Source organism: Macaca nemestrina, chromosome 12, assembly GCF_043159975.1.
Source record: "Macaca nemestrina isolate mMacNem1 chromosome 12, mMacNem.hap1, whole genome shotgun sequence".
Taxonomy (NCBI): domain Eukaryota; kingdom Metazoa; phylum Chordata; class Mammalia; order Primates; family Cercopithecidae; genus Macaca; species Macaca nemestrina.
Genome location: NC_092136.1, coordinates 56,036,701 through 56,057,051, shown reverse-complemented (window position 1 = coordinate 56,057,051; position 20,351 = coordinate 56,036,701). Strand labels below are relative to the sequence as shown.

General features: G+C 43.1%; 1 protein-coding gene across 7 annotated transcripts in view; it reads right to left on the bottom strand.

Moving 5' to 3' along the window:
• LOC105488765 (SET binding factor 2) overlaps window positions 1-20,351 on the bottom strand; it is a 547,946-nt gene that overhangs the window by 30,496 nt on the left and 497,099 nt on the right. For all 7 annotated transcript variants that reach the window (XM_071075110.1, XM_071075112.1, XM_071075109.1 and 4 more), the window contains 7 exons: window positions 16,261-16,387; window positions 11,018-11,145; window positions 9,573-9,806; window positions 8,126-8,230; window positions 5,191-5,384; window positions 4,421-4,508; window positions 883-1,014 (listed from right to left, as the gene is read on the bottom strand). In XM_071075110.1, coding sequence (XP_070931211.1) covers window positions 883-1,014; window positions 4,421-4,508; window positions 5,191-5,384; window positions 8,126-8,230; window positions 9,573-9,806; window positions 11,018-11,145; window positions 16,261-16,387 — 1,008 coding nt within the window. The remainder of the gene's footprint in view (window positions 1-882; window positions 1,015-4,420; window positions 4,509-5,190; window positions 5,385-8,125; window positions 8,231-9,572; window positions 9,807-11,017; window positions 11,146-16,260; window positions 16,388-20,351) is intronic.

The following is a 20,351-nucleotide window of genomic DNA, read 5'->3' as shown; positions in this document are numbered from 1 at the left end:
CCCAGAACCTCCGTATGAATTTTTCTCCTCAACTACCATACTGTTACTGCCTTTACTTTTCTGGTCTCTAGAGTCATAGGGGATGTTGATAGAAGGGTACTGGCAGGAAAAGGAGACACACTGAGAGCGCCTTACTTTGCATTTTCTTAGTGTCTTCTTTGACTAAGGAGGAAGGGTCAGCAATGAATGGTGCCTTTAACCTCTCCCATGCACTGCACCAATGCACTAAAGGTGAGGGAGCTCCTTGTGCTCCAGGGGGATGCCTGAGATTCATCCATACCATAAAGTTGGCCTTTGTGTCCCCTTTCTTCAGTTGGAGCCATATTGGAAGCCCACTGTCAGGAAAACGATCTCATGGCCTGAGCAGGGCAATAAAGGATGACCTATCTTCTTTATGAAGCCCTGCTTGACTCCAGGGACTACATAAGTCCCCTTCTATTATGTGGCCTATAAAGTGCCCCATAGCCCACGTGAGGGCTGCTGAAGATGTTAGGGTAGATACTTCTCATGTGTGCCTAAGGACAGTCTTTTGTGGGTGGTCAAGCATGAAGACCGCTGAATACTAGGGAAATAGCATCTGTTCTTGAAAGTAGGTAGTAACTGAACTAACAGCATTTAACAAGGAGTTCATCTGTTTCCATGTGTGGCTGGACTCCTTTTGCATAAAGCAGTATACAGCTTTTCTGAGACATACAGACAGGAAGAGAGGATAGCCTTGGGGTCAATAATGCTGAGTTCAAGCTCTGGAACAATTCCCATAGCCAAGGGGGTCTGTCATCCATCTGTAGTCACCACCAATTGCTCTGAGGGCTCCATCATTCTTGGAGACAGATAGAATGATGTGCAGGCAGAGCCAGAAAAAGAGAATTAAGATCAACTTACATCAAAGAAAGCCTTGTCACTTGTGTGCTTTGGGGCTCCCATGCTGGGGCCAGCAGGGATGACCATTTCTACTTCAGCCAGATCAATGTGGCCTTTACAGCTCGTGTCCTCACCTGAGTCATAGTATCGCAGCTGCAACCAAAAGGATACAAGTGAGATATCAGAGACGCAGAAAGAGAAAATGGCATGGCTTTTCAAACTGTATTTGAATACCTTCCTCTGTACCTTGGTTATATATGCTAAACTATGCCTGGAAGAATACACAAAAAATTAATGTTACTTGTTGCTTCTAGGAAGAACTAGGTGGCTTGGAGAAAGCACGGAGGGAAAGACTTATGTACTGTTTAGAAATTGAACAAATAAATGTATTACATCTTAAAAAATAGAATTAAGGCTGGGCATGGTGGTTTATGCCTGTAATCCCAGTACATTGGGAGGCCAAGATGGATGGATCACTTAAGCCTAGGAGTTCGACAGCAGGCTGGGCAATGTGGTGAAACCCTGTCTCTACAAAAACATACAAAAATTAGCCAGTCGTGGTGGTGCATGCCCGTAGTTCCAGCTACTCAGGAGGCTGAGGTGGGAGGATTGCTCGAGCCTGTGAGGTCAAGTTGCAGTAAGCTGAGATCCTGCCACTGTACTCCAGCCTGAGTAAGACCCTGTCTCAAAAAACAATAAAAAAAAAAGAAGTGAAGTAACAACTGTAAAAAGTATATGTAACATATAAAAAGGGGGCTAATGTTTAGTAATATACAGAATTCCCAGAAATTGATAAGAAAAAGATAAACAATCTAGTAGAAAAATGCTCAAAATATCTCAACAGGCGAGTCACAGAGAAATACAAATGACTTACAAATATTTGAAAAGATGATCAACTTCATTAATCAAAGAAAAGTAAATGACAATAAATGAGATTCCACTTTTGGATTGAGAAATATTAAAAATGGCTGATGATATCCAATAAGGTACTAGATCATCTCAAATACTGCCAGTGTGAATATAATTTGTTGGAAATTTTTTGGAGAACAAATTGGCAATATCAACTAAAATTTAGAATGCTTATGCCTATTGAAACATCTTTCCACGCTGGGCGCAGTGGCTCACGCCTGTAATCCCAACACTTTGGGAGGCTGAGGTGGGTAGATCACTTGAGGTCAGGAGTTTGAGACCAGCCTGACCAATATGGTGAAATTCCATCTCTACTAAAAATACAAAAATTAGCTGGGCATGGTGGGCACTAGTAATCCCAGCTACTGGGGAGGCTGAGGCAGGAGAATCGCTTGAACCCAGGAGGCAGAGGTTGCAGTGAGCCGAGAATGCACCACTGCACTCCAGCCTGGGTGACAAGAGTGAAACTCCATCTCAAAAAAAAAAAAAAAAAAAAAAAGAAACACCTTTCCCACCTTTATAAAGTAGTCCTACAGAAATACTCCTATAAGCATGCAAAGAAAGATGTATGAAGAAGCTTCCTTCAGCTTTGTTTTATCAGCTAAACATTGGAAAAGACATATTTGTCTTTCAGTGCAGCAGTGAATACATTAAATGACAATTCATCAATAAAATGGAATACTATAGAGCTTTTCAAAAACAATATGGAAGATCTATATGAGTTCATACAGAACTCATATAGGAAAACTGTTCAAGACATTTTAAAGATCAAGTTGCCAACAGCATGTAGATAAAAAATGATTTTTGAAGAACACAATAAATAGCTTAGCGTTTGACTACACAGGGGATTTTGAGATCTGTATGAAATGTTTGAATGTGGTATAATAAGCATATATTGCCTTTTGGAATAATAAAAAAAAGGAAAAAAAAAATCATCCCAGCACTTTGGGAGGCCAAGGCGGGCAGATCACAAGGTCAGGAGATCGAGACCATCCTGGCTAACACAGTGAAACCCCGTACCCAGTCTCTACTAAAAATACAAAAAATTAGCCGGGTGTGGTGGCGGGTGCCTGTAGTCCCAGCTACTTGGGAGGCTGAGCCAGGAGAATGGCGAGAACCCAGGAGGCGGAGCTTGCAGTGAGCCGAGACTGTACCACTGCACTCCAGCCTGGGCAACAGAGCGAGACTCTGCCTCAAAAAAAAAAAAAAAAGGAAAAATGTCAAAGAGACTGCTAGGGAATAAGCCTTATTGGGCCATAATCTGTGGATTTTACTCTCTAGTGTACATGGCAGGAAAGTAGTGCTTCTGACAATGTGGCTCTGGCCTGAGACTTTTCTCTCTCTCTCCTCTCAGGCATGGTATAAGCAGGGCTAAGTGGAAAAACTGTATCTTTCATGTTAAAGAAGTCCAGAAGACTGGTAAGAATGTAAGTATAATTTGATGTAATTGTAAATTATAGAAAAATTATGACGTTCTCCTACGTTATATTTAGAAGTTTAATGGAACTTTTTTACACAGTGTAGGCTCTATGATTTCAGAGTATAGCCCCCTAACAGGGCTTCCATTTGTATATTTGAACATAAATTATCTATATTGTCCCACAAAGACTCTGTAATCATTATGAAATTCCTTAAGTAGAGGAAAAGCTGGACCCCAAATATAGTCTTCATTTGGAAGGAGTCTTCTAGATGCAGGTCCAACCAAAGCACTGTATTATAGGAGTAACAGTTCAGGTTTTTCCTAACAGATTCCATTTTATAGTAAATGCATTGACAATCAAAATGTGTAACCCTCAGCCTCAAGGCTGAGTGGTCAATTCCAAGGTAGAGTAAGGCCTGCAGTCAGAACACAGGAGACCATGCAGCTCTCAGTAATGCAGGGTGCAGAGCTGCTGGAGGTTTGGGTAGGAATTGCTCTCCCTTGAAATCACTGGAGTAAAGACTATGATGCTAAGGATTGCAGAGGCTGCTACAGGAATAGCTAAGAATCTAACAGTAGTCAAAAGATTTCTTGACATAGTCAGCAAGGTCCAGTCTAGTACTTGCCCACGGTGAATTCCAAGTTTGGGTGGGCACATCCCCTTCTGCCTCTTTTGGGGCCCCTTTGCTCCCCTGTTGCTGCCATCTTTGAAGGGTAACAGTGCCTTCTTTACTAACCAGTACAGCAATGGGCACAGAGGTGGTGTTCGATAAATGTTTGTAGAATAAATTAATGCCCTCCGTTTTGAATGGATGCTTTCTGCTGCAAGGACAAAGGTAACCTGTATTCTGAGGAGGGTTCACAGGCACAGGCTTATATGTGCATGTATGCAACAGGCTGAAAACCTCAGGAATCCCCTCACCTGGGTTTTAAGATCAGGCAGCAAGAGATATCTGAGCATTAAAAAAGAGTTCTATTGCTGTATGCTCTGGGCTCAACTGTTGCTGCCTCAGCCGCAAGTACCAGGCCGAGCTACTTGGGAAACTTCCTCGGAAGGCTATTGCCCTTACTCAGGGACATCTGGGGCCCTTGAGGAGCCTCCAGATTGCATATGAGAGGCACTAAAAAAGCAGTCTGTACATGAGGAATCTGTCTGCTAGAGCCACATAATAGCCGGGGACTGGGACTAGCCTAGACAGAAATAATTTCTTTTGGCTGTAAGAGTATTACCTGATGTTTTGTTACATCCAAAACAAACCAACGGGGCTTCCAACCTTTCAGCAAAGCCCCTCTTTTATAAAGTGTTCCCTCAAAGGACCTAGAAGAAATGATGACAGGAGAGTTAATTTGGATTTACACTTATGAAATGCTGTAAAGGGGAGGGGATGTCTGTTGTTTTTGTCAAGTCTCTATTTCCCCTAGATGATCCAAAAATGGCCAATAAGAGTTCTCCCTGGAATTTTGCTACTAGACCCCTGGGGAAAGACTGCTGCTTTCTGCTGGGATTACCACATCTGTGAGGCTTGGAATGATCAGTAGCCATCTTTTGTGCCATGTTGGGACTGACATAACACAGAGAGAGGGCAAAGCAGAGCCGGGAAACGGATAGAAGATACTGTGTGAGAAGCTAGCATACCCTTGACTGTCCTAGTTTATGTGAGTAAATTCCTTTTTGCTTCAGCTAGCATAAGCTGGATTTCTGATGTTTGCCACTGACAAAGTGCTGGCGAACACATATTCCCTCAAACGTTCTGGCAGACAGGAGATAAGAGCCATCAGGACTCAACTACAAATAACTACAACCTCTTGGCATTATTTTTAGTTGTAATTTTTTTTTTCTTTTCAAAGAGACATCTAAAACATTACAAAAGTTAAAGCAAATCCATTTCAAGTTTATAAAAGACTGTACTGCACAGGCCCAGCTTATTGAGGGGCCTGTGGTTTAGCCTCAGGTGGTGTGGGGAAGTCTTCAGCACACCGAGCAGGATTCAGCATGTCACCTGTTTTCCTCATTCTTGGACGTATACTGGCTATAGAGCGTGGCTGCTCTTCGCTCCACTCCATTGGATGGGGAGATGCTGGAATTCTGTTCCTCCCCCATGCTGCTGTCTGGGAGATGTAGCAGAGATCTCTTCTGATAGGAAGGTAGGTTGGTAGACACAATTCCTGGGGACCTCGACAGGTGTCTTTGGGACTGAAAAAGACAGGACAGGAGCTAGGAAACCTTTACAGACACTTAAGCCACTGACTGGAACATTTCATTTACAAATATTTATCTCAGGGAAAAAACTGGACGAATAAGCAATGATAATGTACAACACTATCAGTCCCAGAGTTAGTTATCATGGTAAAAAACTGGAAACAACCTACCCGTCCATTATTAGGGACATTAAACAAATTATGGCATTTCCATACAGTGGAATTCTAGACAGCCATTAAAAAATGATGTTGCTATGGCCAGGCGTGGTGGCTCACACATGTTATCCCAGCACTTTGGGAGGCCGAGGTGAGTGGATCACTTGAGTCCAGGAGTTCGAGACCAGCCCGGGGAACATGAAGCCCCATTTCTACAAACAACATTTTAAAAATGAGCCGAGTATGGTGATGTGTGCCTGTAGTCCCAGCTACTTGGGATGATCACCAGAACCCGGGAGGTTGAGGCTATAGTGAGCCATGATCACACCACTGCACTCCAGCCTGGGCGACAGAGTGAGACCTTATCTCAAAAAAAAAAAAGATGATTTGTTTTTTCCTGTAGTCCCAGCTACTTGGGATGATCACCAGAACCCGGGAGGTTGAGGCTATAGTGAGCCATGATCACACCACTGCACTCCAGCCTGGGCGACAGAGTGAGACCTTATCTCAAAAAAAAAAAAGATGATTTGTTTTTTGAGACAGGGTCTCACTCTGTCGCCCAGGCTGGAGTGCAGTGGTGTGATCTTGGTTTACTACAACCTCTGCCTCCTGGGTTCAGCCTCCCGAGTAGCTGGGATTACAGGTGCACACCACCATGCCCAGCTAATTTTTTATATTTTTAGTAGAGACGGGGTTTCACTATGCTGGCCAGGCTGGTCTCAAACTCCTGCCCTCGTGGTTTGCCTGCCTCAGCCTCCCAAAGTGCTGGGATTACAGTGCGCCTGGCAGACATTGGTTTACACACAGTGACAGATGGAAGGACATGTATGCCAATGTGGAGTGAAAAAGCAGGTTTATTTTATTTATTTTATTTATTTTTTTTTTTTGAGATGGAGTCTCGCTCTGTCGCCCCCAGTGGTGCGATCTTGGCTCACTGCAAGCTCCACTTCCCAGGTTCACGCCATTCTCCCGCCTCAGCCTCCGGAGTAGCTGGGACTACAGGCGCCTGCCACCTCGCCCGGCTAATTTCTTTTTTTTTGTATTTTTAGTAGAGACAGGGTTTCACCATGTTAGCCAGGATGGTCTCGATCTCCTGACTTCGTGATCTGCCCGCCTCGGCCTCCCAGAGTGCTGGGATTACAGGCTTGAGCCACCGCTGCCGGCCGAAAAAGCAGGTTTAAAATAGTATGTCTAGTAAATCTCTTTTATATGTGAATTTGTATGGTAAAACAAGTTTGATAGCATAGTGGTTTACTTCTAGGCTATAAATTGTGGGTGATTCTCATCTTCTATTTTATAACTTTGTGTGTTCTTTCAAAAAAATGAACATTATTACTTTCATTATCAGAAAAAATCAATAAACTATTATTTTTCTAACAAAAAAGCATTAAGGCATCACCCACCTGTTGTCTGATAACAGCTCCTGAATTGCTATTTGAGGTTAAGAGATAGAGCCCCAGATGGTCTCTTTTTACCACAAAGGTTTTCTTCTACCTTCCATTCTTCTTGACCTTTCTGCAACATCTGACCTGCTGGCCTCTTCTTCCTGAACTGTTCTTCAGAACACTCATCTATCCTAATTTCCTTCTGTTGCATTTGGAGCCAGTCTGATGTGGGTTCGATTGGTGGCTCTACCAGTTGCCACTGGATGATCTCTGTGCCTGTTCCTCACGTAGGAGAGGGAATACTATTCCCTCACAGTGGATTAAATAGGATGCGAAGGTGTGTACCATATTAGATCAGAAATAGGAAATGGGGTATGAGAAGCAGAAAACAGAGTATTTCGTTTATATATATATATATATATACATATATTTTATATATAATATATATATATATATATATATATATATAATTTTTTTTTTTTTTGAGATGGAATCTTGTTCTGTCACCAAGCTGGAGTGTGGTGGTGCAATCTCGGCTCACTCACTGCAACCTCTGCCTCCCAAGTTCAAGCGATTCTCCTGCCTCAGCCTCCTGAGTAGCCAGGATTACAGACGCCCAGCTACTTTTTGTATTTTTAGTAGAGATGGGGTTTCACCATGTTGGCCAGGATAGTCTCGATCTCTTGACCTCATGATCTGCCTGCCTCGGCCTCCCAAAGTGCTGGGATTATAGGCGTGAGCCACCTTGCCCAATCGTTAAAATATTTTTATGATAAATGTTTCTTAAGTCAGAAACAGAAAAGGGATTGTGAACAACACAAAGTGGCATATTTTGTTGTTTTAAAATACTTTCTGTGGAGCAAACATGGTCTTGGCATTCCCCTCCTCCCTCATGTGGTAGAAGATCTGCTGAAACCACACAGGCAGTGAGACAGGAAAGAACCCAATAATTTCCCTTGGATTTGGGGTGCTGAGACATAAGTAGTATGTCACTGTGGTGAAGTGAGACACTCAGGAAGTATTCAGTCATTTGGAACTTTCTGCCCTGGACCCCCAGGACATGACCCCTCCCCTTTCCACCCTTCCTTCTGGCCATAAACCCAGCTGGGTCTTGTCACCTGTGGCAGTGGGCTCCACCTGACTTAGCACCCTCAGAAAACTCAGAAGTAGCTCTTAAGGGGCATTGCCAACTCACGCGATCTGTTCTTGGTTCTTCTTTAAGGTCCACAGTTACTCTTTCCCACAGCTGCTGCCACTTCTCAGGGGCTTGGTTCAATTTGTGCTCCAATTTTTCAATTTCCTGCAAAGAAATGAAAAGTTTTCTGATCAGTATTTCATAGAAATCAGGATGTGCCCCAAAGCTATACTGCTTCTGTACTAGGCCCAGATGAGCAGCATGGCCAGAGGGCAGTTAAGTGGTGGACATGGGTCTGAGAGGTCTCCCAGCCAGAAATAGTGGTGAGAGCTCTAGCTGGTGTGCTGCACTGTGGCGAAGATGGTTTATTAGGACCTATAACTAGGCCTTTTTGTACAGGATAGCTTACATACTAGAATGTGAAATATGTATCTCAGACATCTGCACCCTTGGGCAGCCCATGGGAAATCTGATAGCCAAAGCAAGAGGTCAAGCACTGGCCCATGGCCCAGCCCTAATAGCTGAGGTAGATGAGAAGCCAGTCCTTGACAGGAGGAACCCCTCAACTCTGATGATTCAAACCAGATGTGGAAAGAATAAGCCAAGAAATACCTAAGGAAACAGATATACGTTCTGACAGAGAAGCTGGAGATCAGGGCAGCTGCCTCTGTGACAGTATGACTACTGAAGCATACTCTTCCTGGTCAGGAAACCAGAGGGGGAAGACTCTTTAGGAAGTGTCTGGCCTATATCAGGGCTCAAAGCTATTCCTCAGGCTGGCTACTGCCAGGAGGGGTTGGTTCCAGAACATTCCTTGCAGAAGATGGTTGGCAGCACTCCCATCAGGCCACTGACCAACCACACTTCTGACCAGAGGAAGAAAAGCACCCACAAAAGCCACAGCCAAGGCCTGACTAAGGCTGTTCAGGCAACTGAAACAGCTGGGAAGCTGCCGGAAGGAGTAAATTGCTCCATTTGCTTGATTGCTTCCTTGTAATGCTGGAAAATCATTTTTTTTTTTTTTTCCTGAGAGTCTTGCTCTGTCACCCAGGCTGGAGTGCAGTGGCGTGATCTCCACTCACTGCAAGCTCCGCCTCCCAGGTTCACGCCATTCTCCTGCCTCAGCCTCCCGAGTAGCTGGGACTACAGGCGCCCGCCACCTCGCCTGGCTAGTTTTTTGTATTTTTAAGTAGAGACGAGGTTTCACCGTGTTAGCCAGGATGGTCTCGATCTCCTGACCTCGTGATCTGCCCGTCTCGGCCTCCCAAAGTGCTGGAGAAAATCACTTTTATTGAGACTCTTTTCCAGTAGTGAAGCCTGGTTCCCCACTGATGATAGGAAGCAAATCTGGTTTCTTCATACACGGAGGGTGCTACCATAACCCTAGCCCAGAGTAAGCAGAGCCATGTTCAGAAGTTTGTAAACCATTCTTAACTTAGCCTGGTTCCTCTGGCCTTGTGCCTCCAGGGCCCCTGGTGCCCCAGGTGTGTGTCTACAGTTGACTTACACTGAAAAGGCTGGTGAGAGCATCGGGCTGAGTACAGCTGACATCATCATAGCATGGCCACACTGTTCTCCTCTGGCTCCGTGGCCCAGCTTCTCCAGCCAGGTCAGAGTCTTCGGAGGGGAAATGCTTGGGGGTTAGCATCATCCAGTCATAGGAAGGGCCTGTGGACAGGGTCTCTTCTATGTAGTAATCCCACTTCTTGAGGCTGGAGACATTTACATTGGGCTTTAGAGCCTGTTAAAACAGAAATATAGTTTCATCTTGACCCCAAAGTACCCCAAGCTCACTGTCAGGCAAACCCCTAACATTTGTAGAGTCCAGAGGAGGAAGAGTATGAATGGAGTTCAAATACCATATGTCTAAATCTTAATTTAAAAGTCATACATCAAGATAAATTATTAAATAAAACATCTTCCAATCCTCCCTCCTACACTGAGAAATGTAACTTCCTAATGACCTAGAAGGTCAAGTTCAATAGAGAATTCTTGGATTCCTCAGAATTTTATACTAACAAGTGGTGGCACTGGGAGAGCTGGCCCCAGCCCCCTGTCCTTGGCCTCTCTTCTTCTCCCACCCCTATCTTTATTCTAAGGGTCTTACATGAATGATTATGTATACCCCAGCCCAGAAAGTCAAACTCTGTCCACTCTGTCAAACCTGCTACTTTTTGCCATTCTTTGGGCCTTGGGGTCCATGTACTAACATAGGAGACTGACTTGGAGAAGTAGCCTGGTGAGCAGCCTGAATTTGGGCAAAGAATTCTGAAGTGCCCAGACAGAGCATGGTTTAGATGAAGGAGGGGCATCTAACCATGTACCTTTGGTTTCTTGTACTCCTCACCTCATGAGGAGGATGCAGCTGGAGGAAGGCCAGACTAGGGTTCTATGATTGGGGCCCAGGGGAGGGACCTCTCTTGGCCCTAAGTAATGGTGGAACTGCTTATCAGACCAATCTGTTCCATTCCAGGGCGTGTGTTATGTAGATGTGCATGGTGGGGCACAGTTGCCTTGAGATATGTTATCCTTCTTGGGCTCAGCTCCAAACATCTCTGCTTCCTATAGGGGTCCTTCCATGGCTTTGGTACAGATAGACTTAAAGAAACTTTTTCTAAAGTATTTTAAGGTTTTTCAGCTTAGACCACCTGTTGATATTTCAAATTCTGTTAGTTCTTTCTTTCTGGGGAAAGTTGTCTTGCTTTGATTCTCTAGAAGTTTTCCCTTCTAGGTTTTGGGAGCCAGCTCTTAATTTTTGTGGCAAGAATTTAGGGAACAGTCTCCATTTGTGTAACAACCCAAAACTATAATATCTAAACTTTGACATAGCTTTTTGGTATGAAACCTAGTCCAATGTTTATAAAAAGCTTAAACAGCTTATATATGTTAAAACTAAGGAAAACCTTAACACAAAATTTCAGAAAATGAAACATAAATGATTTCTTACTCTACCTCTATTTCCAATGGTGAATATAAATAATTAAAGAAAATGGGACTCCTCTTGTGCATTCTGTCAATACACTCCCAAATACAGATTCCCTTTTTGGCATGCTTTTCTCCTTTATCATCAAATAAAGTTCCTGTAAGTTAAAAAAAATCCAACAAAACAAAATTCAATAAATTTTAACACTTTGCAAAAAAAAAGTATGATGCATGTAGCAGATAAAAAAGTGGAATTTTTTTATGGCTTTAAAAATAGCAACATTTGTGCAAAAACGTTAGAAAATAACTGCAAAGCTAAAGACAGGAATGAATTTCATAGCTATAGGCAAACAAATCCAGATGGAGGAAACATCCGATGAAGTTTGCCTCAGCAACCAGCAGTCTATCAATCATGACTCTTCCAGCCCTCCTCCTGCATCTATATCTAGATTCAAAGAAGTCCATGCAGGAGGCGGTCTATAGTTTTCAAGAGAAAATGGAAGGACTTCAGAGTTGATTCGATGAAGCTCAGTAAAAACCATAATTTTATGTTTCTCTTTTAAGTTGTTGGCTGTTTATTATGAAGCCGTTTAAAGTGTTTTCTTGTTTAGGAGTTTATATATACCACAGATCATGGTTACTGAGACTCTAGATGACAGAAGGGTGTAGTCTGTGTCCTTGGGTGATTTAAAAATAAAAACAGAACTTTTATACCTTTTTCAAATAGTCAATCTATTACTAACATGAGCCCACTTTGTTTTTAATAGGGAGGAAAATGTGTTGGGGTGAGGCAAAAAGTAGTTCTTTAAAAGGCCATGAAGGGTGTCTCAGCAGTGGTATCTTGCTTGGAATGAAGTGACTCAGTCAAAATCAACATGCATTTTACCAGTTTATATATATATAAAAAAAAATGTCTCAAGCCCCAGATGGCATGAAATTCATAATATGTAGGGCCCCTAAGACTAATTAACAGTTTCTTCTCTACCTTTTAACTGCAGGGTCCAGTGCAGTAGTTCTCAACCTTGGATGTACATTTGAAAAACCAAGGGCTTTAAAAAAATCCCAATGCCCAGGTCTCACCTCAGACCAATTAAATCGGAATCTCTGGGGATGGCCCAAGATATTAGTTATTTTAAAAGTTCAAGTGACTCCAATGTCCAAAGTTGCGACTGCTCTAGGGGTCGCAGTAAGATTTGGACAGCCACCTTGTATATTGCTCCATTTGGCGCCTTGAGGCATGGATTAGAATGAAAGGCTGTGTGGTAGTCAGCCCCAGTTGAAATAGGCTCTAGGCACCTTTGTAGACAGAAAGAGAATGAGCTGAAAGCAGAAGAGGAGATGCAATACCTGGCCCTCTGTTCCTCAGGGCTATTGTAACACCTTGTAATTGGAACCAAGTCCAGTGGACTTTTCTTACAATATCCATATGGCTGGCTTAGGGCAACATGTACACATATAAGGAACATCTTAAAAACAGTCCAAATCAGACAGCTAGTGCCAAATACTATCACAGTCCAAATCAGACAGCTAGTGCCAAATACTATCAAATTACAACCCCATAATCCAGTATGTAATAATCAACATATTAAACTTTTAGGACACAGGATAATTCATTGTGTTTAAGTTTTTCTGCTAAAGATCTTAAAAATTATGACTCAGCGTGGTACGGTGGCTCATGCCTATAATCTCAGCACTTTGGGAGGCTGAGGCGGGCGGATCACTTGAGGTCAGGAGTTTGAGACCAGCCTGCCAACATGGTGAAATCTCTCTCTACTAAAAATACAAAAATCAGCCGGGCATGGTGGCGGGCACCTGTAATCCCAGCTACTCGGGAGGCTGAGGCAGGAGAATCACTTGAACCCAGGAGGTGGAGGCTGCAGTGAGCTGAGATTGTACCACTGCACTCCAGCCTGGCAACAATGTGAGACTCCAGCTCAAGGAAAAAAAAAAAAATTATGACTGATGAATTCTACCAGCAGTGGTTGAGATTACTTACTTTATCATCTTGGCATATAGAGGGTAGCTACCACAGCTGTTCCTAAACAAGGTTTCACTGTAGACTTGATAACGAGTGCATCTACCAGCACACAAGAAGGAACCGACCTCAAGTAGGCAACCTAGCCTGGACTAGGGACACAAAACCAGGCTTCTTTGAGGCTGATTAGATAGGTGGCCTAACATCCAGAGAGGAGGCTGGGTAGATGATTTCTATTGAGCCTTCGGCAATGACATTCTAGGATTTGAAATGCATGTTTATTTGTTGTTGTTTTTGAAACAGGGTTTCAACCCGGTCACCCAGGCTGGAGTGCGGTGGTGTGATCTTGGCTCACTGCAGACTTGACCTCCTGGGCTCAAGTGATCCTCCCACCGCAGACTCCTGAACAGCTGAGACTACAGGAGTATGCCACCACACCCAGCTATTTTTTGTGCGTTTCTTTTTCTTTTTTTTTTTTTTTTGAAGAGATGGGGTTTTGCCATGTTGCCCAGGTTGGTCTTGAATTCCCCGGGGCTCAAACAATCTGCCCACCTCAGCCTCTCAAAGTGCTAGGATTATAGGTGTGAGCCATTGCACCCAGCCTGTGTTTTTGAGTTTTAAGAGGAAACGTGTTTCATAGGATGGAAATGCTTATATTTTCCAATAATCATGATAATCTTCCAATATATACCAAATGTATCCTTTTATCTGCATCATTTTATTTAATCTTTTCAACAGCCCTGTGTGATAGGCAGGGCTATTTAGTTTTTCAGATGCGGAAACAGATGAAGTAATTTACCCAAAGTTACTGACATTTTCTGACTCTTGATCTATGGCTCTACCTGTGGGACCAGTGGTGGGTCTCAGACTTGGCAGCATAATAGGCTCACCTGGGGAGTTTTTATTTTTTATTCTTTATTTTTGAGACAGGGTCTCACTCTGTCACCCAGGCTGGACACTGCAACCTCTGCCTCCTGGGGTCAAGAAATTCTTGTGCTTCAGCCTCCCAAATAGCTGGGATTATAGGCACATGCCACCACGCCTGGCTAATTTTTGTATTTTTAGTAGAGATGAGGTTTTGCCATGTTGGCCAGACTGGTCTGGAATTCCTGGCCTCAAGCAATTCACCCGCCTTGGCCTCCCAGAGTGCTGGGATTATAGGCGTGAGCCACCGTGCCTGGCCTTACCTGGGGAGTTTTAAAAGCTCTTGATGCCTGGGCCTTACCATCACAGATTCTGATTTCAGTGGTTGGGGATGTTGCCTGGACCTTAGAAGTTTTAAAAGCTCCGCAGGTGATTATAATGTTCAGTCAAGTCTGAGAACCACTGCACTAGACCTTGTTGCTTCTCTAATGAAGAGAACAGTCATCTGCTATAGGAGAAGCCTTGGTCTTTGGCCACATCTGCATGCTGCTAAGGTAATTTGCTGATCAGCTTAATTCAGCAAAACAAACTGCTTTGTTAAAAAACCAAAAACCTAGCCTGGGCAACATGACAGAACCCTATGTCTACAAAAAATAAAAAAATTATGTGGGCGTGGGGGCACGTGCCTGTGGTCCCAGCTACTCAGGAGGCTGAGGTGGGAGGATGGCTTGCGTTCCAGAGGCAGAGGCTGCAGTGAGCCGAGATCCTGCCACTACTGCACTCCAGCCTGGGAGACAGAGCGAGACCCTGCCTCAAAAACAAAACAAAACAAAACAAAATAACCCCCCCACCCCACAAAACAAAAAAACAAACCCCCAAAAAACACAACTACTCCAGGGAGGCAAATACCTGCGTTTTACTCCCACCAATATTTGTACATGTTGTTCCTTTCAGTGATAAAGCTGAGTGACATGGTGACCCCTGTAGGTATAGGTCAGTCCACTTAAGACCAGACCTGGCCAGGCGCGGTGGCTCATGCCTGTAATCCAGCACTTTGGGTGGCTAAGGCAGGCAGACTGCTTGAGGCCTGGAATTCAAGACCAGCCTGGCCAACATGGTGAAACCTTGTCTCTACTAAAAATACAAAAATTAGCTGCGCATGGTGGCACGGGCCTTAATCCCAGCTACTCGGGAGGCTGAGGCAGGAGAATTGCTCGAACCTGGGAGACAGAGGTTGCAGTGAGCCAAGATTGCACAAATGCACTCTAGCCTTGGAGACAGAGTGAGACTCAATCTCAATAAAAAAGAAAAAAAAAAAAAAGATCAGGCCTGGGGCAGTTGTAACCAACTATACTTACTACCTTCCCAATAAGCAGTATGCAGATGCTTTAGAAATTAAGGTTTCTGATTGTGATGTGAAGAATAACAATTCCATGAGTTAACAAAGGACTGGAAGTATAAATAGGATGGGAAATGGTCTCACCAGTGCTCTTTACCTTATCAAAAGTATGAAATATCATACTAGACAATTTCAATAGGATGCCCTGGAAAGCAGTATTTCCTGATTTCAGATTTCAAACTGAGAACATCAGTAAATATTTTTTTGGAATTAAGAGTTCTCTTTATGATACTGAGTGCATATAATACATTGAACAGGGCTGATTTTTGTTTGCTTGTCTTAACAAAAATAGTCATGTGTTTCCTTTCCCCCTGTAACAGTTACAAAAGAATGTAAAATCCCCTTGGGAAATGTTTTTACCAGGGCTGACTTTTAGAATCTACTCATTACAACTATCACTGCTATTAAAAAAATAGTTCATCACTATCATTAATAATGCTAGCGATGTCTAAAATTTACTGAGTGCTTACTATGCAGTAGTGACTGTGCTAAGAGGCTAAGTGACTGTGTGAAGAGTTCACAACTATTTTCTCATGTGATCATCATGGCCCTGACAGGTGGGATAGTATCACTGTCCTCGTTTTAAAGATGAGGAAACTGAGGCTCAGAGAGGCATTTAACCCCTCCCCAAAATACTCAGTTGGTGCTGGGATTTTACCCTGGTCTGTTTGGTCCAGACCACAGTGTCTTAGCTGCTATTCAAGCTGTCTCCAAGGGCAGGCACCCTTCCTACCAGAGTGCATCAGGATTGGAAAAACTATGAGTCAAAGTTCCTTCTCAAACAGTGTGATCACTTTGAGGTATCACAATAATAAACATTTTAATTTTACAAAGATGCTATAGGAATGACCGCCTGCTAAGAGCTAACATGGTACATAATTTCAGAATTTGGCCACTTATCCACTCTACATTCATAGTTCAGAGTTAAACCTTAACTCAGCTTGTCACTCTTGGGAGTAGTTACATTATTAGAATTTTCATTAAAAACATGCAGAACCAACAAAAAAGATGAAACAAGGGCATACAAACACATACCGTGCTCTAATCTTTCATAGTCTGAATCCAGGAGAAATGTTTTAAAGCGATTAGACACATAGTGGAAAGCCAAGAACTTTAAGTAATAGAGATTGAATTCAAACTCAGTTGGATACTGGTTGTGAACCTGAAACACACAAGGCAAAGAATAGAGTAAGAATCAAACAGACAAAAAGGGATGCCAGGCCACTGAAGGCTCAACTGAAACATGCAGGAGACCATTCAGTCATTCACTCAACAAATACCTGAATCCCTACCATGAGTAGAGATGGGAAGGGAACCAGCTTTTCCAAGTACTTACTATGTGCCAGACACCAGACGAGGTTTTTTTGTTTTTTTTTTTTTTTAATAAACATAATCTCATTTAATCTCTATGTATAGCAAGAGAGGCATTATTATCTCCACTTTACAATTGAGAAAGCAAAGGATCAGCGAGATTAAGACATTTACCCGATGATATTAAACAGTAATTAGCGAGCCCAAATTTAACCCTGGCTTATTAGGCTCCAAAGTCTCTACCCCACTCACTACATTATACTGTGCTTGGCACGTGATAGATATATATTAAATTATGGTTCTTGCTTTCCAGGTAACTGTGGTGTAATAGTGTGACATACAACAAGGAAAGCTATTCCTACAGAAGTTTAGCAATGAAAAGGGTTGAGAAGAGAAGGTGGTGGCTTAAGGGGACAGCAAGAGATGTTTTCTGGTCAAAAGAAATGTGTGTGTGTCTGAAGGCAATCCAGAAGGAGCCAACAGAACACATTTTAGAAAAATTTGTTAGCTAATAACTAAGATAATAAGATCCTAGGAAAGCAAGAATGAATGAGGCTTGGGCCCAGATTTAGGGAACAGCTTTGGAAACAGGGAGGGCTGAAAGGTAGGCAAGAGAAAGACAGTTCAAGTGCCAAGGGAAAAGGCAGGAGCTAATACCTTTTAGCTCTAATTTTTCATCAGTAAATTAGGCAGTGAGGTCACTGGGCACAGGAAAAGGAATGAGTGAATGACATGGGAGGTAGAAGGCTGGGCAAAGCTTAGAATGGTCATTGAGCCATAGCATGCTTTAGGCAAACCATATACAGACTGTGGAGCCATCTCACGTTGGCAGAGGGTAGGCTGATGATCCTGTGAAACTCCCCAGCCCGCCTTGCAATCTCACCTCTATATTGCTCAAACAATCTCTCATGACCAGCTAGAAAATTTTGTTTGGTTGAAATAAGTTCCAGTCATAACTGCACTTGCTTAAAACCTGGTTCAAATGAACACTAAGGCAAGCTGTCTAAAAGTCAGCGTTCTCCTCCAAGTTTAATTTGGCAATACGGCCCTGTAGTCAGTCAGCTGGGTCAGCCAGAGTGAGCAGGCATATGTGTAGTATGTTGACTGTCCAGTGGACCAATGGGAATTTAAAGTTATGATCTGGACATTGATTTATCAAAATTTATCATCTGGTTAGGAACCTGGTTTTCTGTGATGATTAAAGGGCTTTTTTTCCTACATTTTCTTATTGGCTTTTTAATTGAACTAAAATTTTAGCTTGTAAGTAATGCAAAATAAAATGGATTTTAGGAATATGCATTAAAAAAGTTTGACTCCTATGCAGTAGGCCTGCAAACCATGAAACTGCTTCCTTGATGTGAGCCAATGCCTTCCTGTTGCATCAGATCTCCACAGGACAGCAGAGCTTTCCATGGGACATGGTTCTGAATAGCTAGGTAGTGTGCCATACTCCAGGTTTTTAGAACTGCAAGCATTTGTATTAAGTATGAGTTTTCTCCTCAGTGAAAATGAAGGGATAAGAAATCATGGGTTTCCTATGATCATGTAATATGAGCAACTAATTATAAAAACTGGCTGGGCACGGTGGCTCACTCGGTAATCCCAGCACCTTTGGGAGGCCAAGGTGGAAGGATCTCTTGAGGCCAGGAGTTTGAGACCAACTTGGGCAACACAGTGAGACCTTTTCTCTACAAAAATTAAAACCATTAATCAGGTGTGGTGGCACGTGCCTGTAGCCCCAGCTATTCAGGAGGCGGAGGAGGAGGATCGCTTGAGTCCAGGAGTTTGAAGCTGCAGTGGAGCCGTAATTGTGTCACTATACTCCAGCCTGGGTGACACAGTGAGACCCTGTCTCTGAATGAATGAATGAAAAAATGATAAAGGCTAAACTTGAATAGTTTATAGTTACAATAAAACAAGCAGATCTGACACATAATTAAGGATCAATATTAAAAAATACCTTTTATTTCCTTGTTTTGTTAGCCTTCTATGTGTGTCTCAGTAGTCAACCATGTCCCTTAATACAGCAATTCTCATTCAAATGCTTGCCCCTACTAATACTTATGCACAGCAAAGAAGGCCCTGGGTTTGACTCTCCACTAGGCCTGGTTCTCTGGCCTTCCTGGCTCCTTCCTTAAGCATTGCTCAGACCTCAAGTTTCCCCCTCAACCTGTCCTGTAATGCCATACAGAGCTCTCCAGTCTGAGCTGTGGCTTTGGAATCAACAGCCCCACCCCAAGGGGCCAGTGATGGACAGGGGGGTGACTCAGATTGTGGGTGCTGGTACAGAAGAAGGGGACAGGGAAACTGAGGATGGAACTTGGTTCCCTACCATCTGAGTCCGGGGAGGAGAAATCTGCAGTGTGCTCAGGCAGGGTGAGCTCCAAGGGCAACTGCCCCAACAGCCCTTGGAATAAATCTTCAGTAGTCACAGGTCAGCCCCTCGCTCACTGTTTCCAGGGAAGGAAGAGTTCTTTCCACTGATCCAGTCTATAATATGTTCTAAAATCTCTTTTAAAAATCTTTATTAAAGCCTCAAGGGCCAGGCACAGTTGCTCACGCCTGTAATCCCAGCACTCTGGGAGGCTGAGGCGGGTGGATCACGAGGTCAGGAGATCGAGACCATCCTGGCTAACATGGTGAAACCCTCTCTACTAAAAATACAAAAACAAAACTAGCCGGGTGTGGTAGGGGGTGCCTCTGGTCCCAGCTGCTCAGGAGGCTGAGGCGAGAGAATGGCTTCAACCTGGGAGGCAGAGCTTGCAGTGAGCCAAGATTGCGCCACTGCACTCCAGCCTGGGCGACGAAGCGAGACTCTGTCTCAAAAAAAAAAAAAAAACTCTTTATTAAAGCCTCAAAACAACATTTCTCTCAATGACTGTTCTCCACAGAAACCACATGCCTCATACATACTTGTATCTTTTCTTGATTATTCTGATATTTAATCTACTCAGGAATACAATTTTGAAGAACCACTTCTGAGGTAAAAGTAGAATGGAAATGATAATAAATATGATCTTAAGTTGAACTTACAGGCATTTCAGAGAGATCATAGACTCAGATTAAAAGTGAAATTTCTTTACAAGTCAAAAAATGCTTTCATAGCCCAGTATATTGGCCTCACTACAAGCCCTCTACAATTATGCTAGAAAGGTTAGACAATTTTCCGAGGCCTCTTGCACCCACTCCACTGGGACAGGAATGGGTGCTTGGGGAGAGCATCAAGGTGTATACACCTGGGGGCACTATGCTTGTGTCCTCCTGTGTGCCACAGGAGCACCTCCAGTTGCTGTTTGGGGTTGAAAAACAATCTGCCCCCAAACTGGGGTTAATGATCAGGTCTACTGGAAGTGGAAGAGAAGATGCTGAGCAATTTGTTTTACTCTTCAGCAATAAAGTAACAAGCATGTAAGCATTTCTTTGGTGGAAAAGAAAAGTCAGATAGACCTCAAGACTGGGTTGATTAGTACCTAGATACTATGTTTAGAATCTGACATTAAGAAAAATAAGGAATTTTCTGAGATGTCTTTCTTCCATCATGTATGAAGAAATGAGGAGATGGCTGAACTCTTACTGGTGCTTAGATTTCTAGGAAGCAAGTAAAATCATACTTTCTCCATTGAGTCCTGCACCCCAGTGACACAGTTTGTCCACTTCATTGGCTTCTTTTCCTCTTTGCCAATGGAACTCACCTAGACTCTTGTGATTTTAATTTGCATTTTCTAATGAAGAGTGATGTCAAGTATCTTTTCATGTGCTTATTTGTATATCTTTGGTGAAATCAGTACAAATGTTTTGCCCATTTAAAAAAAATA